At 54.2% G+C, this 27,493-nt stretch overlaps 8 protein-coding genes across 8 annotated transcripts; 4 read left to right on the top strand and 4 right to left on the bottom strand.

The window, feature by feature from the left end:
- The first annotated feature begins 4,844 nt into the window (after positions 1–4,844).
- QC764_209080 (uncharacterized protein) lies at positions 4,845–6,354 on the top strand. Its single transcript, XM_062944614.1, has 3 exons — positions 4,845–5,478; positions 5,544–5,756; positions 5,816–6,354. Exons 1-3 carry the CDS (start codon positions 5,315–5,317, stop codon positions 6,282–6,284), a joined length of 846 nt encoding a protein of 281 aa, XP_062803464.1. The 5' UTR covers positions 4,845–5,314; the 3' UTR covers positions 6,285–6,354.
- A 386-nt stretch (positions 6,355–6,740) lies between these two features.
- Positions 6,741–11,140, top strand: QC764_209070 (uncharacterized protein). Its single transcript, XM_062944613.1, has 7 exons — positions 6,741–6,866; positions 6,928–7,026; positions 7,645–8,268; positions 9,153–9,358; positions 9,550–9,738; positions 9,789–10,691; positions 10,734–11,140. Exons 4-6 carry the CDS (start codon positions 9,259–9,261, stop codon positions 10,634–10,636), a joined length of 1,137 nt encoding a protein of 378 aa, XP_062803463.1. The 5' UTR covers positions 6,741–6,866; positions 6,928–7,026; positions 7,645–8,268; positions 9,153–9,258; the 3' UTR covers positions 10,637–10,691; positions 10,734–11,140.
- Positions 11,141–11,651: 511 nt separating this feature from the next.
- QC764_208720 (uncharacterized protein) lies at positions 11,652–14,868 on the bottom strand (the record flags this gene model as incomplete). The annotated part of the gene is made up of 2 exons (XM_062944581.1): positions 11,652–14,473; positions 14,511–14,868. The coding sequence occupies 2 exons, from the start codon at positions 14,866–14,868 to the stop codon at positions 11,652–11,654; spliced, it is 3,180 nt and encodes a 1,059-aa protein (XP_062803462.1).
- A 622-nt stretch (positions 14,869–15,490) lies between these two features.
- On the bottom strand, positions 15,491–17,709 carry QC764_209060 (uncharacterized protein; the record flags this gene model as incomplete). Its single annotated transcript, XM_062944612.1, has 3 exons — positions 15,491–16,746; positions 16,795–17,472; positions 17,547–17,709. The coding sequence occupies 3 exons, from the start codon at positions 17,707–17,709 to the stop codon at positions 16,064–16,066; spliced, it is 1,524 nt and encodes a 507-aa protein (XP_062803461.1). The 3' UTR covers positions 15,491–16,063.
- A 93-nt stretch (positions 17,710–17,802) lies between these two features.
- QC764_0040440 (uncharacterized protein) lies at positions 17,803–18,544 on the bottom strand (the record flags this gene model as incomplete). The annotated part of the gene is made up of 3 exons (XM_062940286.1): positions 17,803–17,900; positions 18,008–18,096; positions 18,468–18,544. 3 exons carry the CDS (start codon positions 18,542–18,544, stop codon positions 17,803–17,805), a joined length of 264 nt encoding a protein of 87 aa, XP_062803460.1.
- Positions 18,545–20,611: 2,067 nt separating this feature from the next.
- SWA2 (auxilin-like clathrin-binding protein required for normal clathrin function) lies at positions 20,612–23,922 on the top strand. The gene is made up of 2 exons (XM_062944582.1): positions 20,612–23,553; positions 23,637–23,922. The coding sequence occupies exons 1-2, from the start codon at positions 20,851–20,853 to the stop codon at positions 23,736–23,738; spliced, it is 2,805 nt and encodes a 934-aa protein (XP_062803459.1). The 5' UTR covers positions 20,612–20,850; the 3' UTR covers positions 23,739–23,922.
- A 481-nt stretch (positions 23,923–24,403) lies between these two features.
- Positions 24,404–25,170, bottom strand: ubc7 (ubiquitin conjugating enzyme Ubc7/UbcP3; the record flags this gene model as incomplete). Its single annotated transcript, XM_062944583.1, has 2 exons — positions 24,716–25,170; positions 24,404–24,657 (listed from the first exon to the last, which is right to left on the bottom strand). The coding sequence occupies exons 1-2, from the start codon at positions 24,960–24,962 to the stop codon at positions 24,404–24,406; spliced, it is 501 nt and encodes a 166-aa protein (XP_062803458.1). The 5' UTR covers positions 24,963–25,170.
- Positions 25,171–25,420: 250 nt separating this feature from the next.
- QC764_208750 (uncharacterized protein) lies at positions 25,421–27,460 on the top strand (the record flags this gene model as incomplete). Its single annotated transcript, XM_062944584.1, has 1 exon — positions 25,421–27,460. One exon carries the CDS (start codon positions 25,421–25,423, stop codon positions 27,458–27,460), a length of 2,040 nt encoding a protein of 679 aa, XP_062803457.1.
- Positions 27,461–27,493: the final 33 nt, after the last annotated feature.

Here is a 27,493-nt window from a genome sequence, read left to right as displayed (position 1 = left end):
GCAACATGATGTTTTTTGTTCGTTGCGAGCTTGGTCGACGAATGAGGTGAGCCCGGAGCCGAGTGCAACATATTGTCGGAATGGAGTACCATCGCCTGGGCATCTGGGGTCTTGGGTGGTGGGGTTTGGGATGCACTCGCACTCTGGATTCGAGGTGTCATCTTTGCCTGTTGAGTGTGCTGTCTGGTGAGGATGATGCATAATGCCCTGATCGATGGCAGCCCCCTTTTGGGCAAATGCCGTAGCGTGCCACCTATCTATCTGTCAGACGGAGCAACATCTCGACGCTCCATGGTTACGCTGCTGGGATAATGGAATAAAATAAAAAAAGGCGATAACAGGCCGCCTCGCCGCCATCGACATAGCAAAACGGCAGCTAGGCTCAATGTGTCGAGAGGCGCAGCCTATTTTTAGGACCCGATACACCACCGCTCCATCCAGATGAACACCGATTTCGACTCTTGATCTGGTCCGTGTGCTGTGCAACGCTGGAAGCTCGCCTTGGGTCCAATCAGCAGCCGAGCAGAGCCGGCATGGGTGTTGGAACAGTGGCCCGACAGTGAAGCAATTGTCTCTGTCTTTCTTTTACCACCTGGCATAACGTCGAAGAGCCCACACAGACATCAACGTCGTCTTGTTGGTTCAGGTCGGCGACCCAACCCCAGGAACCAAACAACAGTCAACCCAAAAAAGAGAGTGAACCAGACGATCGAGCCCAAGAGACCCTGGCCAAGGCATCATCGGCTGTCTGTGCCCGGGGAGGCGTAATTTAGCGGCTCTTCACCACCTCCCTCGGTTCGACGATAACGTTGAATGCTTGTCCCCCTCGTTTCTTGCGCGGACGCCGCAATCCTCTCCCGTTCACCGTGATGATGGGTCTGATGGGTTGCGAGCGGCACAGTAAATTGACAGCTCATTGCTGCTCCGGTAACGAATCACGTTGCCTGTGCCTCGTGTGTGGCCGTTTCAACGTCTTCCGTCATGGCGATGGACCGGGCAATATAGAAACAGCAATTAGCCTGTGTTCGCATAGCTGGCAGAGATGCGACCAGGTCAGCTCTACCGCAGCAGACTCGCCTGCTGAGAGGAGAGCCTTCCCTCCCAGCTCTCGCCTCGGCAGGGATATTACGCCGCATCATGCATCGTTCTCGGCATTGCGCTCCGTGAAGGTGAGAAGAAGAGGAGGGGCTGGACAGGGAATGCGGCACGGCCCCAGCGTAACGGTCTGACCCCCTTGCCTTGTTTGCCCTGCGAGTTTCTTCCCCGCCTCCAGATTCCTCCTTGGCTTCTATCCGTGCCTATCATCACATTGTCCCTTTTCGTCCACCTCAAGCTCTAGGCAAGTTCCCACCGAGCTTTTCCACGGCACTTGCAGCCTTCGTTCCGCATCCTGTGGTGCAACTTGGAGACTGCCGTGCATCGCCCGAACAGGTCCTCGTCCATGGCTAGGCTATGCGAGAGGGCCACATCATTGGAACTTTGCGAGGCAGAGAAGCGGGGGAGGCAGCACACCATTCCCTAACTCTTGTGAACTCCAAGTTGCCCGTGCTGCATGAGCAATACCGATGCAATTTCCTCCTGCAGTCGTTGACAGAGGGAGAACCTCCTCCGACATGGGACAATCGGACGAACTCGGATTCCTGCAGGGTCGGTTGGCTGATATCAGATGAATTAACCACCATCTCCTGTAGTTCACGGCGTCGCGAGGCCGCCGCCGCGCGGAGGTGATGCCTTTTCCCACGAGGTGACGGTTACTTTCAAGGGCCCCCAATCTCCAGCCCGACAAACAGGATATCACGAGAACTAGATCTGCCGCTCCAGGCCACCATCGCATCTTGCCCAGACTCTAATAAAAGATCCTGAGCCGTGCCCCGGGTTTGGGGAAAATCATAGCTTATTGTCGCTCTTATAGCCAGGTGGTATACATCCAACCCGGCTTGCATCCGTACCAACCTTATCTGATAGTGACAATGAGCATCTAGTGATACACCAGGTGATGACATAGTCGAGCTGAGCTCACCAAGGCGAACTCCGAATGCAGCTTGCGGCATGTTGCAGAGTGGTACCGGGAATTTTCGACGGCGTGATGCATAGTTGTCTCTCTCCTCTGAAGATTCAGCAACAAATAGAAAGTACACGACGATTTGTTGACATCGTCCGAGAGACCACGAGTGGAAGCGCGCAAAGATGTATTTTGACCAGCATTCCTTTGAGCTTTGGCGCAAGCAAGACGCTGCTACCGCTGACAAAAGAACGCCAGATGTTTGGTGGGGAAGGACGGGTGCCTTATTGTTGAGAGTTTCGATAGTCTGTCTCGCATCTGCCTCCATGACAGCATACATCAATCTCGGCAGGATGCATGCATAAAAGCTAGTACCACACATACTGTAGTCCCGACGTTGTCTTGTCGTGGATACTGTTGTGATATGCGAGCGCGCCAACAGTAGAAGCGTTCCCGGTTTGGTAAGACTATGGAACGTTATGCAATACGGCTCCGCTCCGGCTTGTCAACCGGCGCAGGCAGCCGGAGTAGCATTATGAGTGGAAAGTGAGCTGAAAATAGTCGCCAATAACAGGTGACCATTAAGGTCCTGCGTCGGCAGCAGGATAATGGACAAAAAGCACCTCGCCAGGAACCAATGAAGGGCAGAGTCTGCGCCGTATGTCAAGCAAATGAGCCGGTTGAGCATATCCGAGCCGATCTTGGATGGGCATTGTTATACCCAAACTCCGAGGATGGTCTACTTGGTAGGCAAATAAGCGGACGACACCGGATCGGCAATAGGTTATTGCTTTGATGACGGGCGCTCCGCGCCGTCAAGGCCGCGCCGGGGGGCCCGATTGCTGACCTCCGTCCGCGAATTCGCCGTCGGGCCGATCACTTGGTGAGCTTTTGCCACGGGGCGCTTGCATATTGCCACGGAAAGACTGAAAGGTAACCGTCTGGCAGGTCAACAGTGTGTACTGACCTGTCTTGCTGTCAGTAAGAACGAACCAAATAGGGCTTCATGGCACACCACTGCAAGTAGACTAAGTCGGTGTAGGGTAAAAAGCAGGTCCAAGAATGCCCCAGCAACTTCAGCCGCGGAATGGCGCCGAGTGGACTCCGAGATGTGCCAGCAAACCAGGTTCGGTGCAGACGCCTCGTCCGTGATAACGCCGGGCGCTGAATGAGACTCGATTATGGTCTGTCCAGTTCTCCCGGGGCCCATGGCATTGGGACGGGTAGCACGCTCGAAGAGTGTTTGAAATGCATCTCCAGGCCATAAGCTTACTTGTGCAAAAGTTAGGTCTCACCACCACCTTTGTCGCGCCAAGATGGTTGGGGGCTGGTGTCGGCCATGTGGTAGCAAACCCTCCGAATTGGTGACGCCCAACACCACCGGCACTTGCTGAACGGCAGTGGCGCGCCGCGCATTTCGACAGGATAATAGGGGAGTGTTCTGGTAATTGTGTTCCCAGGCCTCTGTCTCTCACGCCCATCCTCTCTGTTGATGGCGTGGGCCATTGGCTGCTGTGAGCTGGCAGTAAAGTTGAACGTTAGTGCCAGGAAGGCAAGCCATCCAGCAATAATCGCCGACTCTGCTGCAACATGGTGGCAAAGCCTCAAGAGGATGGCGAGGAGATGAGCCTATTTGACGCTTTGCGACCCCAAACGCTTCATGTGATGAGCGATATGCGGGTGGGGCGGTGAGTTCTCCGTGATGTGCCTTTTCCAGTTACTCGTGCATGACAGCTCATTCAACGAGACAGCGTCCATACTCACCGAACTGTTGAACAGTCGTCGTAACGAATGGCACAGGCGTACGCTGGGTCTAGCGGAGGGTGACCAAGACCTCCAGGTCCCCGGCTGGGGGTCGAATCGCTAAGGGGCAATTCCACCAAAAGAAAACAGCCTGAGGTGATTTGGAAGTCTGTAGGTCTCTGGTTAGGTGTCCAGTGTCTGACGGTCTCAGGAGAGCCTCGATAGTCGGAAGTTGCGTGGAGCCGAGCAGGTGGGTGTTGAGAAGGGTCTTTTCAGGCGAACCGTGCTGCTGACTGTGTGCGTAGGTAGTCGCATTCCTCCCATCAGCGACATGGAGCAGTTGTACTGTAACTCCTGAAGGCTTGATAGCCGGAAATCCGAGGAGCTAGTATCCCGAGTCACGAGGCGGAGGGCTATGTAGATTCTTGTCGGCACCGGTTCGGTTGATGAGAGCCCCGTCTCGCGTTCCGCTGTGCCAGAAATGGATGTGCCGTCCCTTTTAGAGGCGGCGATCGGAACTCATTGCCTGTCAAACGGTCGTCCTATGCTGCGATCCCAGTACATGGCTGACGGTCTCAAGTAGGGGGCCCGCTTGGCCTGGCATGTAGTGGCATCATACTGTCCAGTGTGAGGCTCGAGTAAGGATCCGAGCTGCTAACCAGTTCGGTATGCAGCTGTTGATACTGTGTCAGCCGATTGCAGCAAGCAGAGGTTGAAGATTTGCACAAGAGGTACCTGTATCAGGTCGTATGTTCATGAGGAACCGCCCCGGACATCGTCATTATCTGACTTATCAAATCCTCGCAATAAAACGCAGGTATGCCGAAGTCGATGAGATATGAAACGCATTTTGGGCAGGAAGTGGGACAGCGAAAGGTTTCAAGTAAAAGGGTTCAAAGTTTTCAAGGCAGTGATTGACTCATTGATGTCAAGTGAAAGAGCGATCGATGGTGGTGGTTGAAGCTGCCCATCAAGGAGTTGATCAACGCTGGCAGCTGTCAGGCTACTCTGTGACAGCTGGTCAGGGCGGCTCGGTCAATCGTGGGGTCAACTGGTCAGGGTGTCGCGTGTGCGCTGTTAGGACTCCGTAATTCTGGATCCATTTGGGCCGGATTTTGAACGGTGTTTGGCCTCTGGCTTTCGGCGTTGGACCCTGCCGGCCTCTAGACCGGGCCCGAAAATTTGCAATTGGAGGACCCCGTCGCGTCTCCTGTTTTCTTCATTCTTTCTATCTCCGTTGTTCCGATTCTTGATTCTGGTGCTGCGGGTTGTTTACAGGGCTGTTCATCGAGGATGGCATGCGTCTGAAAGAACACCATATTTCAACTTCCGGTTCCATCCACCGTCCAATTCTTATCTCGGGCACTCCCTACGAGCCCGCCGTCCCTGCAACCTACAATTTATCCATTGCGACAGCGCACAGCGCACAACAGACGCCTCCGTGTCCCTTCGAACGTCCTCCCTCTTCGACGAATATAATATACCTTACCTTGCCTACCTTACCGCGCCCGCGCTCCCCTAATAATAGCAACACTCGCCAGCGAACGGGACAATATCAACCAACCCAACATGAGCTGGTTAACCACCTTGTCGGGGTATCTGACCCCGGGGTTCCTCGTGCTGTCACCGCTGCTCTCGTACAGTGACCAGGCCTACTCGATGCACCGCGCAAAGTCGAGCGCCGGCTTCTCGCTCGACATACCCCTCATCATGCTTGTGGCCTCGCTGCTCAGGTTCGTGGTCCCCGAGATGCCGTGTCTTTTTTTGGCTGCTTCTTGCTAACGCGCCAGCCCTGCAGGATATTCTACTACCCTGGTGCCAAATTCGACATTGCCCTCCTTATACAATCGCTTGTCATGACCGTCATGCAGGTCGTTCTTCTCAAGATTGCGCTCGACCATCGCCCCGCGCCCTCGTCAAAGGGCGGTGACGCTGCTGTCCCCTTCGCCAAAGTAAATGAGCGAGAGAGACAACGGCCGTTCAACTTTTGGCAGTGGAGGTCTCCCAAACCGTGTGTTCCTCTCGACACTATCATAATGTAAAGAAATCGCTGGCTGACGTTGGGAGCAGATACTGGCAGTTTATAATGTCCCTGTTTGTCGGCCTGGTGGCTTGCGAGCTCTTGCTCTCCCCTATTCCGTCGGTGTACCAGGGGTATTCTTCCTTGATCGGCTACATCGGGCTCGCTGTTGAGGCTATACTGCCTCTGCCACAGATTATCGCCAATGCGAAGTCCCGGTCCTGCAAAGGTTTCCGGTTCTCCGTCTTGGCCAGCTGGCTGCTCGGTGACAGCATGAAGATGTTTTGGTTCTTCACCTCCAAGACGACCATCCCATGGGCGTTCAAGCTCTGCGGTATCTTCCAGGCCTGCTGTGACTCCTTTCTTGGGGTTCAATACTGGATGTATGGAAAAGGCCCAACTGAGATCAAGGAGCATGAGCTGCCCAGCACGGCGACTTGGGCCGAGCCCAAGGCCGATATTTTTGCAGGCGGGCGCCGCAGAGGTACTTCGGTGCTCCAAGCTCAAAAGACGACATGAATGATGTAAACGAGTACATAATATTATATAGATCTTGTAATAAATTTTGATGTGATGATTGAAACACTCACGTTTGAACACCACCAACCCATTGTGGGTTGGGGAAGCCAAGACCCGCATCGCCTCCTCACTCCATATGTGCAGGGGCTCCAACTTTCTGTTAGAACAGGACTTCTGATCGATCGCATACTGAACTTGCCGAGGCGCCGATATGGTCCTTCGGTCCCTAATCAAGTCTGCTGGTCACTTGCATCAGAAGGCTGTTTTAAGTCAAGATAAATCCAATGCCGGCATCTTGGTGATAACTTGCAAGGCTGGCTTTCGAGGTTCCAACTGTCATGTTCTTGGCAACCAGGCGACCAGTCCCTCTTCACCCCTGGCTCTCAAAGTGGGGCTAGAAACACCAAGAATCTCCAGCCTCAGCGCTGGAGATTTTCTCCTTTTCACATGAAGGCATCACCTCTGCAACAGCCAGTTCAACCCCCATCGCGAGTCCGAGAGCAGCTGTCGCCCGCCAGATTAAGAAGCGTTCACTTTAATCAGTTGGAATTTGCTGCAAAACCCGACGCCTTTGATGAGGTGGTAAGTGTCCACATGTGGTCCTTTATTGACTTTGGTCACCACAGCGACTGACCCATTTCAGTTGCAGCCTTGTTCACGGGCTTTGTTAAACATATGCAGCTTCATACAACAATTCAATCGCCAGCTCTATCAAAAATAAGCATCAGTCTTTAAGTTATCGGTTAGTTGAGTCTGATTTCTTTTCATCTCTATAACAAAATACCTCTCAACTTGGAGCAAACTTTTGCTTTTTTCTTGGCTTCCACTGTACCCCTTTTCTTACCTTCAACATCAACACTGCAAAAAGTCATTGCAAGCATCATGTTAGTGCAACATCAGTGTAACAGCAGCCTTATTGGCTACTGTGCCTTTTCCATTGACTACCATCAGACATTCCGAATGAAAGTCTACTGGGCACCTACGTAGAGCAATGCATGTCCATCCCAGCATTTGCTCCATGCCTTGTAGTATATCCACCCCTTTCGTATAACCCCTGGCTGCCCGTCGAGTCCTCTATGGACAATGACAATGAAGCAAAGCACCTAGCTATCTATCTACTTGCCTGAATAGCTTGATTGAATGGCAAGGGAAAGATGAGCAGACTTAGCTGCTCGCTGTATAGTCTCTACCGCACGAGTCTGTGTCTTTGCTTACCTTGTCACAAAGTTAGAATAAGGAGATAGACAAATACCTAGTGGTATAGTTTGTCACGGCTTAGCATGAGTGTTCTTTTCTCCCCACATAGTTCATCTCAACATACAGACCGCCTTTCGAAGACCCATGTTGACGCATTATCTAGCGAGCTTCAGTCGCTCATCTCAACAAATAGACGGCAGCTGCCTTCTTTTTCTTCTCAAGACCCGTATCGACAATATCATCCAGCCGGCTCAGCCAACGCAGCTCAAGTCACGCAGTTCAACATATAACGCCGGCGCATTCTTTTTCTTTCCACGAAACATATCGACAGCTTCGTCCGAGCCAACGGCAGACATATCTCAAGTCCCACAGTTCAACATACAAACCTCCGACGTTATTTTTTTCCCTTTCTGAGACCCATATCAACGACATCCTGTCGTCCGAGCCGGCAGCGGACATAGCTCAAGTCCCATCCCATTGTTCGACATACAAACCGCCGCCGCATTTCATTTCTCTTTAGGACCCATATCAACAACATTGTCAATCCGACAGACGCATTATCTTCTTTTTAAAACTCATATCCACGGCATCGCCGTGCCGGCGGCGGCCGCAGTTTCAGTCCCGCATTTTAACACACAGACCGGCCCGCGCCCGTTTCTGTTCTCCCACAACTATATTTACCTCAGATTCTGCAGCCCTGTCCTTCTTCTGTTCTTCTTTTCTCTCGTAGGAATCCAAGCACTGAGCCACCACACCAAGGCCAAGGGCAGAGCACCATCACCGCTAGGTATGTACATTATTTTATTACTCTCCTCCTTTTGCCCCATTTCCTTTTTGCCTCTATCCCTTTTTTTTTTTTTTGCCTCTATCCCCCTGTCATCTCCTTTTTCATCAGAGCTTTTTTCTTCGTCGGAGTTTCTTGATCAGGGCTTGTTCTTCATCAGAGTTTCTTCGTCTGAGCTTCCTCTTCTCTCGATACTTCTCAAGAGTTTCTCACTTGGGGTTGAAGAAATTCTTCGTTGGAGCTTTTGAAGACATCACCGCTTGGCCTCCAGTCACGATCACCGCCAGGCTCCAAACAGCTGGCTCCAGCTCGATACTGCTGGCTTGGACACCCACGTTGTGGACAACATACCGAACTGGACACTGAAGAAGTAAGTCAACGGAGGATGGTATTTTGATACGCCTTGGAGCATGCTTAATGGGCTTCGGAAGACAGTTAATAGGCGTCCTTGCTCTCTTTGTAGGCCTATTGACTATCCTTTGAGGCCTGTTGACTATCTTTCGAGGCCTATTCCCTGTTTGGAGAGGTGTAAGTTGACTGTCAGTATACGCTTTGCTAACTCGCAGTGCCGGTTATTCTGTCCAGAGCGTGACAACATCTGAGCCAGGTGGCTACCCCTCCAAGCCAGCAGCATCGAGTTCGAGGAGCTGTTTACAAGCCGCAGTCATCGATCGTTCTTTCCATCTAGAGTCCTTTGGCGGAATCCTGCTCTTCCACCACCACGTGATCTATTTAAGCTATCCCCCCCCTGCCAACCTTCGCGGGATTTTCCTTTATTCACCTCTGCTCTCTCCCCCACCTCCCTCAACTCTACAGACCGACCTTCGGCTCTTCTCTTTCTCACAATTCGATCACTGGTTGACCTTCTTACTCTCTCAAATAAACAGCTGCGACTACACCTTGCCCCTCAAGCGAACACCTCCAACTCTGCTCGACCGACCTCGCCCTCCCGCCTACAACTGGACATCTTCGCTCGTACACATCATCGTCAAGATGTCGCGCAAGGCCGATTTCAAGAGTACCGAAACCCAACAGCGCTTGCTCGCTGCTCTCATTGCGAGTCAAGTCCAGAACATGTCTATTGATTACAAGAGTATGTTTGCTTCTTTCTTCTTCTACCCTTCCCTCGCGTGACCTTCATGTGACCCGCCCTGAGCCGCTCACCGCCGGATTGTTCTAGACTTTCGGGCTGTAAACAGAGGGCTCATTGCTGGGCTCGGCGCATCTTGTTTTGCCTTGGAGTCTAGAGCAGTCACTAACGTCGGTGGTTGGTGGTGTGAATAGAGATTGGTGTCATGGTGGGCATGACCGCCTCGGCCGCCGAACACCGCTTCCGTGGTGTCAACGCTCAAGCGAAGGGTCTTCGTCTTGCTTATGAGCTTCATGCAGAGGGCCGGGGCCCTCCTCCCTCGGAGTATGATTTCACCAAGATCACCTCCAACGTGTGGGGTAGAGGAGGTCCTCGGGCTGAAGGTGTGCTTGCTTGGATTCAGATGAAATTACATGACTAACACTTTGTTTAGATCTCCAGAAGTACTTTGGTGCTTCCACGGAGCAAGGTCTTCAGTACCACTTCAGAGCGATCAAGCAGCAGGCGAACGTGCTTAAGGAGGCCGTAGAGAGCGGACAAGACCCTGCCGACGCGTTTGAAGAGTATCTCCAGAACGGCGGCCACAGCGTTCGAAAGGGCGTCAGCGTGAAAGGCGGCACCACCAAGGCTGCCAAAGCCGCCACCGGAGCCAGAGCCTCCCCTGCGAAGCCTGCTCCCACCAGAAAGCGTGCTGCCGCCGCACCTGCTCCCAAGACGCCCCACAAGTCCCCCACCAAGAAGCAGAAGGTCAAGGGGGAGCCGGACGTCACCTCGCTCGATGATGAGCCCGAGCTCGTCTTCCCCCTTGATGATTCCCCCGCCTTGCCCAAGGTTCTCGACTCGCCCGAGGTTGTCACCTCATCCTCCGACGTCGACTCGCCTGAAGTTAACTACGATGCTCTCGACGAGGAGGCCCCCAAGCCGAAGGCGAACTCGCCCTGGAAGAAGATGGCTGGCCAGATTGGTAGGCCGGGCCAGTGGTCGAACCTCATGACTGGCGAGAGGGCCAAGTTGAAGTCCAAGAACGACCAGGTCATGGCCCAGCACGCGGCCAACGGCAACGTTATCGATCTCGACTCTTCCTCTTCTCCCGATAATGCGCTCCCTGGTCTCCATGATTCTGCCTCCTCTACACCCACTTGCCCCCAGCGCATCAAGAAACAGGGCGGTGCTCAACCCCCTAGCACCCCGGGCTTCAAATTCGACAACATTGACATCAACGACGGTGGAGATGAGGATGATGAGATGGAGGATGATGACGAGGATGATGGTGCTATTTGAGCAACATCTTTTCATCTCACAACAACAACAACAACAACAACAACAACAACAACAACAACAACAACAACAACAACAACAACAACAATAACAACAACAACAATATGAACTTTATGTCGGAATTTTGTAAAAAAGACACGCTTGCTGACGACACCTTTTATGCCGTTTGCTCACGCCGATGATCTATTTTTTTTTTCGGCGTTGGTAAACGCCTGGAGGAGGAAGGAGAAGATCATGGGATAAGAGGGTTATTAGGGCAGTGAGAGGAGGCAGATAAGGGTTGTGGTTAATATAGAGCGTTGTTTTCTGATATTTGATTTTATTTGTCTGCGGTTTTTTTTATCTTTTTTTTTTTGGTTTTTTTTTTTTTTTCATAACCCCACGCCCCTCGCTTTTTCACTTGGTATGGGCAAGAGGATTTAAATGAGAGGAGGAGAGAAGGAGACAAAAGTGGATGGGGCGTTGATTTCGATTTGTGAGGTTATGTATGTGTTGATCATTGCGGTGGCTGGGACGGGGACATCTAGGGCTCAGATGATGAGGGTGAGGAGAAGGGATCATAACACCTCAGCATAGGAAAGGGAATAAAGGCGTTGATTTTTATGTGTGGTCTGAAGGTGATGGTGATGTGATTAGACTCTGGATGTTATATATTCTTTGAGTGTGTTGCGAGTGAGTGAATAATGTAACTTGATGCCGTGACACCTATCATTAACATTCAATTTTGGGACGGTTATGTGTTATGTTGAGACGATTACGTGTTATGTTTGGACGATTGTGTTGTTGTATTGGGACGATGATGTGCTAATGTATTGGTGTGTCAAAGAAAGGGGCCATACATACAAAATAGGAGAAAGAACATGGCCAGAGATGTAAATGGCACAGCTCGATGGGTATTAAACTGTATTATAACGTGTATTATAATAAGAAAGCCGGACCCAACCTTCAAACTCCATACCGAAAACAGAAAAACATGTGGTATCCGCTGATATATACAACCTCCCCTTCCACCCCAAACTCAAACCCTCAACCTCGAAGGACTACTCTGCAGCCGATCCTGCTGCACCATCAACCCCCTCAACGGCGACCCGCCATTATTATTCCCACCACCACCAGCACCACCCCTCACAGGCGAAGTAATCAAAAATCCCTGCCTATCATACAACCCTAAACTCTCTACACTATTCCTCCCTGTCCCTGTCCCCCTTGCCCTCCTGCTCGGCGTCCCAAACTGCCCCAAACTCACACCCCCCCCCAGCCCAGCATACCCACTATGAAAAGTAAACTCCTCCCTCACCGGCAACTTGAACGGTCCTCCCTCTCCATCATTCTCCTTGTTACCACCACCACCACCCACCACCTCAGGCGACGAATCCGTCACCGTCTCCAACACACTCATCCTCAACAAACTCTGCCTCCGCTCATGCACACTCCCCGGCTTCCTCCTCTTATGCGGCGGCGACACATTCCCCGCCCCTACACTCCCACTCCACTCCCACCCCTCCTGCCGCTTCTCGACTGGATACGCCAGCGGAATAACCTCCCTACTCACCCTCGGACTCCCCAAACTGGTCTGACTGAGTGAGGCGTTCATCGCCCCACCTCCGTTCCCTCGACTCCCCCGTCTCCTATGCTGCGGCAAGGCAGGCTGGGAGTTAGATCTATCATGCGAACCACCGCCCCCGCCCCCATTGGCAACCGACTGACTCCTCTTCCTCCGCCTCGCAGTGTCAACATTCCCCCCAAGCGAAAGATAATTCCTCGCCCCAATCGACTTCCTCTTTTGAAAATTCTGCAAAGTCCCCGAAAACCGCTTCGGGTTCTCATTATGCAGCGAGGTCACACTCGAAGTCGACATCTGCGAGTTCATCCTCCTCAGCGAGGCGACAGTATCCGCCAGGGGGATGTCGTCCTCATCTTCTGACTCCCCCTCCCCCTCAGAGCCGGCGGCTGTGGTTGGTGGTGGGGAAGTCGCTGCTGACTTGAGGTTGAGCGGGTCAGGAAACAAGAGTGAGTTGGCAAAAAAGCTGGCGTTGTTCACCTCTGCCGATCTTTTGAGCACGCTCGCCGGGGCGTTGTCCACCGAAAAGGTTGAGCAAGCCGAGTCTCTGTTGCCGTTGCGGGAGAGGGAGAGTTGGAGTTGGTGTTGGGAGGGAGACATTTTGATGCCGGGCTTTTTGGATGGGCGGGTGGGGGAGTGGCGGGGGACGTTGTGGATTCGGGGGAGGTCGTCGGCGAAGGAGACGGTTTTGGTGGGGGAGAGGGTCTTGCGGCGTTGTTGGTGTTGGCTGAAGACCGGGCCGGGGGCGGCGGGGGGTGGGAGGATGGGGATTGTGCTGAGGGTGCTGGTTTTTGTGAGGCGGAGGAAGAGAGGGCCGGCTGGGATTCGTGGGATGTTATCATCTTGTTGTTGAATGAGTGTTGAGCCAGGGGCTACACTGGGTCCCGGGGCGAGGATGAGATCTTGGGTTGGGCTTGCGAGTGTCATTCGGCGCTGTATGGTGGACCGCTCGAGGCTTTCTCGGAACAGACCTTGGGTTTTGGGCTGTTGTCTCAATCCAACCGAGGTGGTGCTGGGGGAATATCTGTTGATGGACAGCGGCAGAGGAACTGGCGCCGTGATGAAAGGGTCGTTCATGGCAGGCGCTTGGACACTGGCGGCGGGCTGGGGTGCAACGACAAAGCCATTTAATGGCATGATTGCCTTTTTGACCTCATCTGGCATCTCGTCCTCACTGAAGACTGTCGACAGCGAGGAGGAGATGGAGCTTCTCGGCGATTGGATCACCATCTCCACCTGCCTTTCTGCCTGTTGGGGCTGTTCCTGCGCTGGCTTTCGAACCAGCCCACTGCGACTGGGCGACGTCAGTCCAGCCGGGTTCTCAGTCGGGCTCTCCTCACCAGCCAAGCTATCAGACTCAGACACGGCCGACACCTCAGAGTCCTGTCGTTTGTGGCCCATCCCCTTCTTCGGCAGCAAGCACTCTTGACTCGTGCCCGCCATCGACACGGTTCGAGCATTCAAGGACCCCATCCTCATATGCCTTCCTCGACCAACACCACCAGTCGCACTCCCGGCCCTCAGCCTCTTCTCCGTCGACTTTAAAATCTCCGACAATGTCGAATCGGTACTCTGCGCCCTCGACCGCCTCCTCGCGACAGCCCTCGGCGGTGTCTGAGGCAGCGACCGATGCGGCGGAGGAGGGGGAACAACGCTCGGCTGCACTTGAGGTTGTTGTTGCTGCTGCTGCTGCTGCTGCTGCCCACAACTCCCAACCATAGCCCCAACAGTATGACTCCTCACAATTCCCCCCTGTCCCCCCGTGACAACAGCCCTAGGCGGCTCAGGCAACACCCTCCCCGCCCCATCAGCAAACCCAGGCCCCAACCTCAAACACCCATACCCCCTGATCTTATCACTCCCAAGCCCAATCTCCCTCTCCTTCTCCTCCTGCTGCCGTCCCCACGCAGACACACCGCCGGAAGGATACCCATGAACGGTGTGATGAACCCTCGACAACCCCCCGGTCAACTCCCTCACCGGCCAGGACCCCCTCTCCCTTCTTTCCTTCAACGACCCGCCCCGGAAGAAACTCCGTTTAGGCAGCTCAACCCCCGCGGCAGCAGTCGTTTCGTTCACCAACCCCCCCTCCGCCTTCTTCTCGTCACCCTCGCCCAACCTCTTCATCTCACTAGGCCAAGCACACGACTGGCTCCTCGAAAGTTTGTTCCCCCCCTCTCTCTCCTTTCTCAAACCCCTCTCCTCCTCCTCCTCCTCCTCCTCCGTCAACCGCCTCAACATCCCCCCTCCTCTCCTCCCCCCACAAAACAGGAAGCGACCTAGCCCTTTTCTGCCCCCCCCCGTCACTCGCCATACTCGCTAGACTCGGCGCACTAATCTCAACAACCTCGAACGCTTCCTTGCTTCCCCATTTTTGGAGTCTGCTACCCTCTTGATGGGCATGGGTGGTGATGTGTGACCGTTCAGTTTCTGTGGAGTCACCAGCGCGGATCTCAGGCATGCCGCTTAGGCGGGCGGCGAGTCTGCGCTGGGCGGAGCGTTTGCGCTTGCGGAGGTAGAGGAGGAGGAGGGCGATTACGAGGCCGAGGGAGATGGTGGTTATGAGGACCATGACTACTATTCCTGTGGCCGAGGTTAGGGGGTTAAGGGAGGAAGGGGGTAGGGATTGGGAGGCTGAGCCGGAGCCGGGGTGGGGGTTGTTGTTTGGTGGCATTTTTTGCTGCTGTTGGAGCTGTGGTTAATTATGGGGGTCGATTGAAGGAGTGTGGTTTTGCTAAAGGAGCGTGTGGTGATGGTGGTGGAGGTGGTGGAGGTGAAACCACAACCCCGGTGGTGATGCAAAAATGCAAAGAAGGAGAAAAGAGGGCTGGTGAGTGGGTGGTGAGGGGGTGGTAAGAAAAGGTGTCGGGTGGTCGGCAGTGAGAAAGAAAAAAGAGAGAGGAATGTGGTCGTGCTGAGCAACGCCATTCCAGGCCTTGGGTGGGGGGGGGGGAGTTGAGACATGCTGTCATGACATACTGATGGGGGCGAGATGGGCACTGGAATGGGAGGGAAATGAGGTAAACATGAGTGAAATGTGGGATTTCTTTTTTGTCGGGATGGGTTGGTGGAGGTAAGGTAGGTAGAGTGGTGTTGATATAAACAATTGTTTGTTGACTTGTTGGTTTTATTCGAGCCTTTGAGGTTGAGGGGGATGACCAGAGATCATGCAGCTGAGTCTGGCACCAGATCTTCAGGGAAGAGAGGGGGTAAGGAGGATGAGGTAGGGGGGAGGGGGGTTGACTGTCGTGGTGTGGTTTGATGATGTATGGCAACGAGATACACGTTAGAGTCACCTTTGTTTTTTTTATTCTTTTTACCTTTTTTTTTTTTTTTTTTTTTTTTTGTTTAATTTATCAAAGAACACTCTGGTAGCGAAAAGTCTTCTGAGAAAGACTCTGGTGATAAAGTATTACCCCAACGGCATTGCAGATATCCTCCTCCTGCAGCAGGCCTCTTGTTTGGATAAGAACAGCCCGGCAGTTGTTAGGCTTCTTCAAGTTTAAGCAAAAAGGAATTCACATAACAACATGACATCAAGAGGCAATAGTTCATAAGAAAAGAAAACTTCCTCAATTTCATTTCATAATGCTGGATAAAATAAAAAAGCCTTCGCTGAATGCTCCCATTTTTCCACCCATCTAACCCACACCACCCCCCCTCCCCCATACCAGGTTCCATGTCAGAAAACACAACCACAAAATAATCCCCTAGTATCCACAGTGAAGAGAAGTGAAGAAAAGCCACCCCGCAAGTCCTGTTCTTCAAAAAGACTGGGCGAGATAGAAAAAAGATGTGACCATAACCCATATGTGCAGCTGGTAGATCATGGATCATAACACTACAAGGCAGAAATCAATCCGGCCTTTTTAGTGCGATCCCGCGTGCCTGTGGCGGTGGAGGTGGTTGAGCCCGCGGCGAGCCTTCTGGGCATCAAGAGTGGCTGTTACGGTGACGGTCTCAATCTCGGTGGCAGCAGCCAGCATGACGTACTCGACGGTCTCGATGACGACAATCTTGCTGACAACCTTGCCGTTGGTGACATACTCGGTGCGAACCAGTTCGTAGCCGGAGGGGAGGGGAGCCTCGGAGGGGGTAGGGGTGGGAGCAGGGGTCGGCTCAGGCTCGGGCTCGGGCTGAGCAAGGGCAGTGACCTTGACCTCCTCAGAACTTGAGCTCGAGTTGGAGCTGGGGGCGTCGCCGTTGAAGATACCGCCGGGTTGGTAGGCAGAGGACTCGGCAGGCTGGTAGGTGACGGTGGGAACCGGAATGTGGCTGGTCTGGTCCGCTCCTGGGGCCTGGACATTAGCAGGAGCCGGCCCATAGCGGATAGGAACATCTCCGGGAAGAGATTTGCCGCGCTTTCCAGTGACCTTCTCGTTGACAAGATCCTCGGGGAGCTCAATCTGGCACTGGCGCTGCTCATCCTCGCTCTGAAGGTTGAACAAGGGGCAAGCCGAAAGCAAACCGCTGGGGTCAGTGCAGGTCTCGACAGCATCCTGGAGGAACTCTTCGTCCCAGCCGCTGGCGAAGTCACCGTGGAAACCGAAACCTACAATTGTCAGTGACTTGTTCAAGTTCGGAAGACATCAAAACATACCCTGAGCATCACCGTTGGCCATGACAAACTCGCCAGGGATTCCCTTGAACTTGTTGGTCTCGTAGATGATTTCGAACATCAGACTGGGAAGCTTGGTGTCAAATCCCTTGGGGCACCACCCATCCGTAATAAGGTCGGGATATGCGACGTGAGACTTGTGGTTGGCCGAGTCCAAGTCCTTGCCATTCCAGCACGAAGGGAACATGAGCTCCAAACGGATGCCGTCGGGGCAGTTGCCATCGAGGTAACCCTTCTCGGGGAGATAGTGGCGCACCAAGGCACCCTCGGGGGTTTTATTGTAGTCGAGGCAGTTGAAGCCGACAGCACGCTGGGCGAGATCCTCCTGGCTCGTTTCGCCGAGCATGGCCCATAGAGACTTCTCGGGATCGGCATCCTTGAAGTTGCGGCTGCCGATAGAGTAGTTGCGGCGGTTGCTGTCGCCGGCAACCATGCGGAAGCCGTTGGGGAAGGCCTTGACACCCTTGTCTGGATTGCCAGCGTCCTTGTTGAGGAGATAGTATGCGAGCATACCGCCCGCCTGTGTGACCTCCTCAAAGGTGCCATCCTCGTGCTTGAAGTACATCTGGGGAGACCAGTAGGCCGACTTGTCCTCGACAGCGGCGCACGAGGTGCACGAGCCAGCAGCGAGCTCAGCGTGTCCCGAGTTCATGGAGAAACCTGCACTGACCCCGTTAGCTACTTGCATCCGCCAAAGTCTCAACGTTCAAATCGCATAGCCAGGCAAGACTCACCACTGGAACCAAAAATAGCATGGGCGTGCTGAGAAACCCTGCCAGGGGCGACAATGGGATCCAAACGGGCCAAGCCTGCGCGACCACGGCACTCCATGCGCCAGAAGGCCTCAGAGAGGCCGGCGGAGGCGAGAACCGCGGCGAGAGAGTTTGTGACTTTCATGATGATTGGGTTTAAAAGAATGACTCTGGTGGAATTGCAAACAAAAGAGTTGCGATGTTAAGGAGTGTGAGAAGGGTCGAAAATTGATGCTTTTCAGAAGTTGCTGCCGAAAGTACTGTCCTTGCAGAAACTCCTCGAGGCAAGATGCTGAGGGGATTTGACAACAAAACGATCCTGGTGTTTCGACAAATCTAGACAGATATCTGGTCAGCTTTGGTGGAAAAAATTGCATCGCGGCCAATGAAAGTTGGCCCTATCATGCAATGACTGACTGAGTGACCTTTTTCGAGTAACATACCAATTCGATCCAGTCGAGGCGAGTTGTCGTTTGTCAGGAATGGCACGCAGCAGTCCAACCACCCGATATTCAGAGCAAGCCCGTGACGTCTATTTCCACTCCTCAATTCTGGAGGTTACTGGAAGCAGTCGCTGACGTCGAGTTGACCGTGAGGAGGCACCTGCGCTGGGTTCTGTACCAGACTGTCGGAAACTGTGTCGTTGTCGTTGTCGTTGTCGTGGTGGGGGGGAAGTAAGTCGCAGAAAAGACGAAGAGCACCAAGAATCAAAAGGCCCGCAAAACAACACACAAAAAGAAATGAAATGTTAATGAATGAATGAGTAGTATTTGAAATGAGTGTGGTTTTCCCAAAGGGAAAGTTGAAAGTGAGCGTGAGCGGTGGGTGGGAGTGTTGTTGCGGGAGAGAGAGAGTGAGAGAGAGAGAAAGAGAGAGGATGGATGGAGATCCAGGTCAACAGACTCGGTCGGGTTGGAGGTTCGTTCGCAAAAAGGCGAGAGAAGGGAGCTGTCGCAAAGGGAGGACGGCGGATAAGACATGTGCCCACGCTGAAGATAAAACCCAAGCCGCTGAAGAAAACGGGGGCCTTGGAATTCGGGACAGGGGAAGGGACCCCTTGCTGTATACGCAGGACGCTCTTTCCCGAAGCGGCTCTCAGCCACAAAAAGGCCGTCTGTGATTGGCCGGGTGGGGGTGACCAAGACCTTAACAGTTGGGATTAAGGGGACGCTGGTGAACCTGGCTCCAAGGATCTGTCACCATAAGGTATGGGATGTGCTGCTAATAATTGTAGTTGGGTATTATCAAGTTTGTGTTTAACAGAGACGGCCCATGATAATGAGCTAAGAGTCTTGGGGGTCTTGGTAGGAGGAGCAGAGGAAATGCCGCCGCCTTCTGGAAGCAGCAAGACAGCAAAAAAGTGCTGAGCTATCATGTCATCTTGGACAAGACAAGATATACCACAGACCGAGCACTTCATTTCGGGTCGTGAGGTTACGGGAGGTCAGGGCAGAAACGACGGCAGCACCTGTGATCTTTGAACTGCTAGGTATACCAGATACACGTGTTATCTCTGCGTCCCGGTGGCTGCATGCTGGGTCGGACAAGCTGTAATTGCCCTCTCGCTGGGCCGTCCAATCTCATTGCTCTTGCAAACAACTCCACCGCAATCATCATCATCACCCACCTTGCACCTTGGCTGCATCCATCTCGCACAGCCTGGAAGCACATGTGCTGTACCTGCGTTAGCCTGCCGCTGTTGAACCGCTCTCTCCTGGTCACAACAGTTTTTGGTCAGTCTGCATGGTCCAGTGAAAAGTGATGTGAGCGGTGTCGGTGTTCGTATCAGATTGATGGATAGGAGAAGCAGTGCTCACCTAGTAGGAAGACCGTTGCATGAAAGAGTCGCCGCAAGCCCGCCGCATTGGTCGCTGGTGGCCGCAGTGGCGCGCTCTCCCCGTTGCATCAAGCGGGGTATCCCGGTACCCTTGAGCCCTGCCGACCCTGCAACGCCAGATAAAATGCGAGGGGCTTTGGGTCAAGCCAATGACGAAAGGTCATGGTTCCTGAAACGAGTTTCAAGCTTGTCGTTGCGCCAAAAGTCATTCCAGGGTTTTCACCCGATGCCAAACGCCCACCTCCAACCAATCAGAGGCCAAAATGGCGTCTTTTTGCCCAGAGCTCAATGGCACATCCCAAGAAACACCATTTCCTCGTGAATGGCATCCTGTTTCCCCTTTTCTGATGTTCGCTCACCTTTCCCTTTGCCGGCGCTACCAAAGAGGGAATTCTTGGTGCTGATGAGCCCAGCCGTTGGTGGGATGGTGGACCGTGAAACAGAGCAGGTCGTGCCGTGTGGTGCCGCTCGTTATTTGCCATTTCCCCTCTCCTTGAATTTCGCTCCCGTGTGCTGAGGATCAGCTAGGAGATCACTGGGATCAACCGTTCATCGAGCTCTCCCGGGTTCCTTGGTCCAACAAGAAAAAAGAGCTCATCAACTTCCTCAGCAGCGGTGGCATCACATCACATCACATCGCATCGCATCAACATTGACGCAGTTGCCCGTGGGAAGTGTGATCACGTGTTGATAAAGGTTGGTTGTAGACATCGGCGGTGGATGTGCAAGTGCGAGTGTAATGATGTGTGAGTACGAGCCTGATGTTGGGTGGTGTGATGGTCTGCGATGCCTTCATCCAAATCTATTCCTAGTGCCACACCAAGAAGACAGGCAGTTAATTGATCACTAAAGCTTCGCTGCTGGCTGTTCGGATGACGGTGTTTATTTATGGTGATATCTGATATTGAAAATATGCGAGGCACGATTCCCCGTCTTTGCACTCTGCAAAGCAACCAGACCACACCCTCTGACCAAAAAAAAGAGTGGTTTGTCCATTGTGCCTCGTCTTGGCATCTGAACCCCTTCTTCTTCTCCTGAAAGCCAGGTGAACCGTGCACAGTCTCTTCGGAGTTTGATGTCGGTGGTGAGGTGTGGCTGGTGGGCCGACTTGCCTTTATGGGACCCCACATTTGCGCCGCACCTTATTGCTGCCCCTTCAGCGCCCAAGGCTGGCACGCTGGCTGGCACGCTGGCTGGCTAGCTAGCGGGGTCACGCAGGGTCGGCCAGGTGGCATGCATTCAGGGATGAGTTCAGGCGATGCGTGTTCCATAGGGGCCGATTGATTGATGGTGGTGTGGCGCATCGACTACAACATACATTGCTTGCTTGCTGCATGGTTCACGATAAACAAACTACGTGTTGTCTCTTTGTTTGCCCCGTTCAAGATCCAAGCAGTCATTCACCAACTACGCCAGATGCCGTGACCGCCTCCGAAATCACTTTGTACGATGGATGATCTCGTTGACCTGACCTGGACAGCTCCCGATGCCGGGAAGAAGCCCGCGCAACAACCGACGCCGATCTCGAACCCCGCGACCTCCAACCTCTACCCTTCGCTGCGCCCGACTCCTTCGCCCTTCAACTCGGGGCGCAACACGCCGCTGTCAGTCCAGGAGTCCGGAAATGCTGGCGCCAGACCTCCCACCGCCAAGCCCGCGCAGGACAGCTTCAGCAACCTCCTCAACTTTGGCCCTGCCAAGAGTAACGCGAACCTGAGCTTGAAGGAACGGCAGGAACAGTTGGAGGCAGAGAAGCGCAGAAAGGAGGAGGAGAGAAGGAAACAAGCCCAGTCGAGCTTTGGGGATGGACGTTTCTTGGACTCGCTGGGACGGAACCTCTCTGGATCCCAGAGCTCTTTGAGGACACCTTCACCAGGGCTAGCTCCACCGCCGCAAATAGGGACACCGACCGTACAATCTGGATTACGAAAGGGAACAAACATATCAGAGGGAGATGAGGATTTGTTTGCAGCATTCAATGCCAGCACCAAGGTCGATAACTCGAGCCACTACCCACCACCCGCTTCCCATACTCCTTCGCCCGCGCCAGGCTTGGACTTGAGCAATCCAAGTGCGTGGGGTAAGCCAGCAGCTGTGGCTCCCACTTCTGGAGGATTTGGTGACGACGACGACGACGACCCGTTTGGGCTGAACCAGCTCAAGCCCAAATCAAGCACCCCAGCGCCCCCACCTCCTGCCGGTGATGACTTTGACATTCTGGGGGATCTGGGTAAGCCAGTGGATCAGATCAAAAAGAAGCCAACTCCAGCTCCGACATTCTCGCGAGAGCCCGAACCCGGAAAGGCCATTGAAGATTCATCTTCGGATTCTGAGGATGACCGACCACCACCGCCGCCACAACCCTCGAGACCATCCAGGCCATCGGATGATCCTTTTGACAGAGCGGTTGCTCAGCTGGTGGACTACGGATTTACCCCTGAAAATGCCAGAAGGGGGCTTACTGAAAGTGGGGCTGGGCTTAACGTTCAAGCAGCGGTAAACTGGCTTCTGGATGATGCCCACCGCCAGGCCAAGGAGCAGGCCAAGTCAAAGGGACAAAGCGGATCGCGAGAACAGCCCTCCAGAGGCGGTGGCGAGCGCGCTTCTAGTCAATCACGGAATGGTGGTCCTGCTTGGGCAAGAGAGGAGCACGCCTCAAGAAATAGAGACAACCAATCTCCCGTTTCCATGGTGGACGGTGACTTTGCGAAAACTGCTGCTGCCGTAGGTACCAGTCTTTTCAAGACGGCCAACAGCCTTTGGAAAACAGGCCAGAAAAAGGTACAGAAAGCCGTCGCCGAACTTCAGCAAGATGGTGACCCGAATCAACCGAAATGGATGCGGTCTGCCCAGGATCATTCGGGAGGGAGCGCCAGGAGGGAGCCGCCCGACGTCACGAATGAAGCCGCGATGTTGGAAGGTGGCGGGCCGCCCCCGAGGAAAACAGGAAGATCCGGTGCCGACAGTCGACCATCCAGCAACGCGCCATCGCGTGACAGATCTCCAGCCCTCCCGGTCCGGCCTGGATCGGGTGCCCAAGAACCAAAGTGGCAGCAAGGCTCCCGGCCAGTTCTCGATCCACGTGCCAGACTTGGCAGGCTTGCGGCCGAGGACGAGGGTGCTCAAGCCTATGTCAGTCCAGCACGCAGGAAGAAGACGACACCACAGCCACAGCCAGCACCGGCGCAGCCGGAAGAAGACCTGCTGTTTGGTGCCTCCTCAGCACCAAAGCCGCGACCCACAGCTCCATCTCGATCACCTCAACCGTCACCCGCCCCTCGTCCAGCAGCAGCCCGTTCATCACCAATGCCCAAGCCAGCCCCTGCTCGCCCGCCACGTCAGATCCCTCCAGTATCAGCAATCGCCCTCCAGTCCTCCACCCAACACCGTCTTCAAGGCACCGCCCACTTCAAGCGCGGCGACTACGCATCTGCTCACGCTTCATACGCCTCCTCTCTCGCCGCCATTCCAAAAGAACACCCCCTCGCCATCCTCCTGCTCTGCAACCGCTCCCTCACGGCCCTCAAAACAGGCGAACCCCGCCAGGCGGTCGAGGACGCCGACAACGCCGTCAAGCTCATTGGCCCGGGCAGGGGCGAGGGCGAGCACGTCGAGGTCCAAAGCGAAACCGGCACCACCGAAAAAAGAGACATGCGCGAGCTGTACGGCAAGGCCCTCACCCGCAAAGCGGAAGCTCTCGAGCAGATGGAGAAGTGGGCTGACGCCCTCGCCGTCTGGCAGACGTGTGTTGAGGCTGGTCTTGGTGGTGCCACCGCCGCGGCGGGAAGGCAACGCTGCCAGAAGGCGCTTGCGCCGAAACCCGCTCCGAGACCGGCCTCTGCCCCAGCTCGTCCGAGACCAGCGGCTGCTACCGGTCATAAAAGCGCCGAGGCTGTGAGGAGACTGCGGGAGGCGAATCAAGCTGCTGAGAAGGAAGGGGATGAGAAGTTCCAGCTGGCTGATAAAGTCGATGCGAGGATCGCGGCGTGGAGGGATGGCAAGAGGGATAACTTGCGGGCGTTGCTCACGAGCTTGGATGGTGTGTTGTGGGAGGGGAGCGGGTGGAAGAAGGTTGGGTTGCATGAGCTGGTGATGGCGAACAAGGTCAAGGTTGTTTACATGAAGGCTATTGCTAAGACGCATCCTGATAAGGTACGATTTTTTTTTTTGTTTTTTTTTTCTTTTTCTTAGATGAGGCAACGTGGAGATGGTCTGGCTAACGCGATCGGGAATAGATTGCGCAAGACGCGACGACGGAGGTTAGGATGATTGCCGGGACGGTGTTTAGCACGCTGAATGAGGCGTGGGATAAGTTCAAGGCGGAGAATAAGCTGTAGTAGTTACTGGGAGTTATTGGGAGTCAAGCATGGAGTGGTTCTTTAGGGAGGCGTAGAGTAAAAGAAATGGAATAGAAGATCATGCATGTTGCGTATGGGTTGGTCTTGACCAAACTCGCGGAAGTCGTGGATGATAGTGTTGGCTAGAGGAAAACCACAAATAATTGAACCTCAAAAGGAATCGATCCCTCAACCAAGGCATTCCAGCTCAAGGCCTCACTGGGTGGGGTTGGTTTCCGAGAGACCAGAGCGACCCAAACCGGTGGTGCGAAGGAATCCACGTTCTTGTCGCGGTTGACCGATGCGCCATCCAGTCTGGAGCACTCCTTTACTCTCAGATACTAGGTGCTCCAGAACCCTGACCTATAAAAAGCAAGGCAGGAGCAAGAGGAGTCCCCGTGGCCAACGGTGTTGGGAGAAGAGCAACACACCAGGTGCCAATCCCAGACCTGACCAGGTAGGTAGATTTGCAAAAAAAACAAAAAACGCATGATATTCCCATCCGCTATGTATCACCCCCCCCCATGCCGCTATTATAACCAGTAGATTTTAACCCCCCCACCCAACCCCACGCCATATAAACACCAAAACCAGTGCCATGCTTATAACATCAAACCAAACCAACCCAACCCAACTCAAACCAAAGTCCATATCTTCCCATCTCATCACAACCCCAAACTCTTCCTCACCCCCTCCCTCACCCTCTCTTCATACTCCCCCCTCTTCTCCCTCCACATCTTCGCAGCCTCCACATTCGCCGGGCTCTCATCGTTCGGCTCAGCAAGCATGCTCATGACGCTAATCAAGATCTTTTCCACGCTCTGGATCGGGGACCAGCGCTCGCTCGCGTGCTCGTAGTGGTTCGGGTCGTCGCCGGGGGGGTGCAGGATTGAGATGCAGACCATGCCGGAGGGGTAGACTATTCCATCAATATCATCAGTGCAATACTACCTTATTTGGGGAGGGGGGAGGGCTACCATTAGGATGCCAAACATCACACAGAAACTTCATCGTTGGTGGCGCGAGGGGGTAATCCCTCGGAAATTTTAACTCGGCGGCAAAGACGCCTCCTTCGAAGGGGGTTCCTTCGGGGCCTTGGATCAGCGCTTCCCAGTGGAGGAGGTCGTCTTCTGTTACGGGGCCGGCGGTGATGCCTTCGGGGGGGTTGTTGGTTAGGGCGCGGTATTCTTGGAGGAGGCGGCGGTGGGCGGTGGAGGTTGCCATTTTCTGGTTGGGGCAGGTGCACGGAGGGAGAGGGGGGGGGGATATATGACGCGCTCGTGGTTTAGGTGGTGAATCGTAGGATGCTGTTGTTGTTGTTGTTGTTGTTGTTGTTGTTGTTGTTGTTCGTGTTAATGTGAATGTTTAGCGGGGGGAGGAAATACAAAGGTGGCGTTGGTGATGGTGGTGGTTGATGGACAGGGGGTTACCTGGCTTTGAAAGCTTCCCCAAAAGTCTGGGGGTGGTTTGGGGGGGGAGGGGTGGGGTTTGGGGGGCCGGCTTGGCATGGAAACTGCCGGAAAGAGCCGGCAAAAATGACGCTAAAGTTTTGGGGCGGACCGGGGGGAGCTAGCCTGAACCTGACCTCGACCTTACGTAGCTCGGCATTTTGGCCGTTGTGATAATTCGCGATTTTGAGGTGGACATCATCACCTACGAAATTCTGGCGACGACAATTTGCCATGCCGCCGACATTGGCGCTTAAACGGGCGCTGGGGGGAGGGATAGCGGGGAAGAATCAGGGATTATTCTCCTGGGGGAGAACGAGGACGTCGTCGATATGCCTGTTTTGTTCCTTGTCTACACGACCCCTCACTACTACTACGAGACGACGACCGTTGCCATTGCGAGAACAGAATACCAGATTGCTGGCCGGCGGCGCACGCAGTTTCCATACGACCGAGACCTTGATACCGTCTGCGACACAAATGCAAGAACAGCAAGCGGTTGAACCACCCCGCGCGAAACTAGCTCGTCTGCTTCGAGAGCTTCAAATACAGATCCCCGAATACGTCAAGAGCGAACGTTTGAACCTCGCCTTGCGCAATTTGTCGGAGCCACCAGGACAAGAGTCAATACGTGTTGCGATACTCAACCCGGCTCGAGAGGATGGACACGAGAACACAGAGGCTTCAAAGAGTTTATTACGGGCTGCCCTCGCCGACGAGCTTGGAGAACAGGCGGCATGGGAGACACAGCTGGAACGCCACAATTTGGCAGAGGAACCTTTGATCGTGCGGGTAAAGGCATCTGAGAAGGGGACAGCAGCACTGGACACCCAAGTGCCGACAACATTTCCAGAGATCACGGCCTACTCACCAACGCTGGGCCGGAATAACCTCGAGCTGTTGTTGGCAAAGTTCAGGCCGCAAGCAACCAAAACCGCAGAAGAGTTGGAGGCGGAGCTTCTTGTACCTGGCGTACAAACAACCAAGCCCACCGCAGTGATATCAACACCGCAAACAACTCTGGTCCCCTCAGCAGTACACATGACGTTATTAGTAGGCAATGGTCTCAGAGGCGCGCTCAACGCTCTCGAACTCGCCAAGTCCAACCCTTCCTCTGTGATCAAAACCGCAGTAAACCTCAAATCCGGGACCGCGGTCAAGGAAGAGCTCGAAATTCAATCACAAAACTACGCCTACTCCCCATCACAACCCCACGGCCTCCTCGACCCCAACAGCAGCCTCCCCTTCTTCACAGTCGACTCCTTCGCCGCCATCGAAGGCCTTGACGCCCTCCGCGCCGGCAGAGCAGAAGTCTTCAGCGAGCTCTGGACAGAAGGCAACGTCAAGCAGATCCGCGACTGGCTCAGAGCCAACACGGAAGCAACCGACAAGATCAAGCCCCCAGTCCAGCACCTCATCGGGTCTATTCTTTCCCGAGCTAAAGAGGGCCTTGAACAGCAAGAAAGACAACAGCAACTCTCCCAGCATAACCAGGCTAATCTCGTCGAAATCGAAGCAACCATCAGGCGCCTCGACCAGGAGATTGTCTCTTGGGCGCAGTCGGCCCACGAGGAACTGCAGAGTCGGCTTGACTCTGCTTTTTCCAACCACCTCTGGCGCAGCCTTAGTTGGTGGAAACTGTTTTGGAGAGCGGATGATGTCACGCTCAACACGTCGGAGCTGGTGATGTCTTATTTTTTGCCGAGGGCAGAGCAGGAAGTGGTCTACCTAGCTGGTAAAGTCGCTGCTTCATTTCCCACCATCAGCCCCGCGATAAGCTATCCTGTCGACCCGGAAGAGAAGCTGGTCTCGACACCGGGGCCGACTGCGGTTGAGATGGAACACCATGGGAAATGGCCTGTTCAAATCACGTCCACGAGACAGTATCTGCTTGAGACTACGGTCCCTGCCTTGCAGGCGTTGGCGCAGAAGCTGGTCGTCCAATCGGCTAGCTTGACTGGGTTGAACTCGGTGCTGGCGGGGTTGGTATACTTTAGTGGGTTTGGGGCGTATGAGTGTGGTGCTATTGCTGCGTTGGGGTTGGTGGTGGCGTTGAAGAGGATGCAGAAGAGGTGGGATGAGGCGAGGGGGTATTGGGAGGAGGAGGTGAGGGAGGAGGGGAGGAAGGCGGTGAAGAGGGTGGAGGGGCAGGTGGCGAGGGGGTTGGGGGATGTTTTGTTTAGGGGGGTGAAGACGGAAGGGGTGGGAGGGGGGAGGGGGGAGAGGGTGAGGGAGGTTTTGGAGGAGGCGGACGAGGTTTTGAGGAGGTTGTGAAAGATCGGGGATGAGATTGAGGGTGAGGGGCAG

The sequence above is a fragment of the Podospora pseudoanserina genome, chromosome 2 (assembly GCF_035222485.1).
Source record: "Podospora pseudoanserina strain CBS 124.78 chromosome 2, whole genome shotgun sequence".
NCBI lineage: Eukaryota > Fungi > Ascomycota > Sordariomycetes > Sordariales > Podosporaceae > Podospora > Podospora pseudoanserina.
Note: the sequence above shows the minus strand (reverse complement) of the source record. Positions and strands in the feature narration are given on the sequence as shown.

What these genes read in the sequence shown, in the direction of transcription:
- QC764_209070 (XM_062944613.1), top strand. Translation starts at nt 9,259, where the DNA reads ATGTCGCGCAAGGCCGATTTCAAGAGTACCGAAACCCAACAGCGCTTG. An exon ending in CATGTCTATTGATTACAAGA is followed by an intron (nt 9,359 to 9,549) that starts GTATGTTTGCTT and finishes TGGTGTGAATAG; the next exon opens with AGATTGGTGTCATGGTGGGC. An exon ending in AGGAGGTCCTCGGGCTGAAG is followed by an intron (nt 9,739 to 9,788) that starts GTGTGCTTGCTT and finishes CACTTTGTTTAG; the next exon opens with ATCTCCAGAAGTACTTTGGT.
- SWA2 (XM_062944582.1), top strand. Translation starts at nt 20,851, where the DNA reads ATGGATGATCTCGTTGACCTGACCTGGACAGCTCCCGATGCCGGGAAG. An exon ending in CTAAGACGCATCCTGATAAG is followed by an intron (nt 23,554 to 23,636) that starts GTACGATTTTTT and finishes GATCGGGAATAG; the next exon opens with ATTGCGCAAGACGCGACGAC.
- QC764_209080 (XM_062944614.1), top strand. Translation starts at nt 5,315, where the DNA reads ATGAGCTGGTTAACCACCTTGTCGGGGTATCTGACCCCGGGGTTCCTC. An exon ending in CTTGTGGCCTCGCTGCTCAG is followed by an intron (nt 5,479 to 5,543) that starts GTTCGTGGTCCC and finishes CCAGCCCTGCAG; the next exon opens with GATATTCTACTACCCTGGTG. An exon ending in CAGTGGAGGTCTCCCAAACC is followed by an intron (nt 5,757 to 5,815) that starts GTGTGTTCCTCT and finishes CGTTGGGAGCAG; the next exon opens with ATACTGGCAGTTTATAATGT.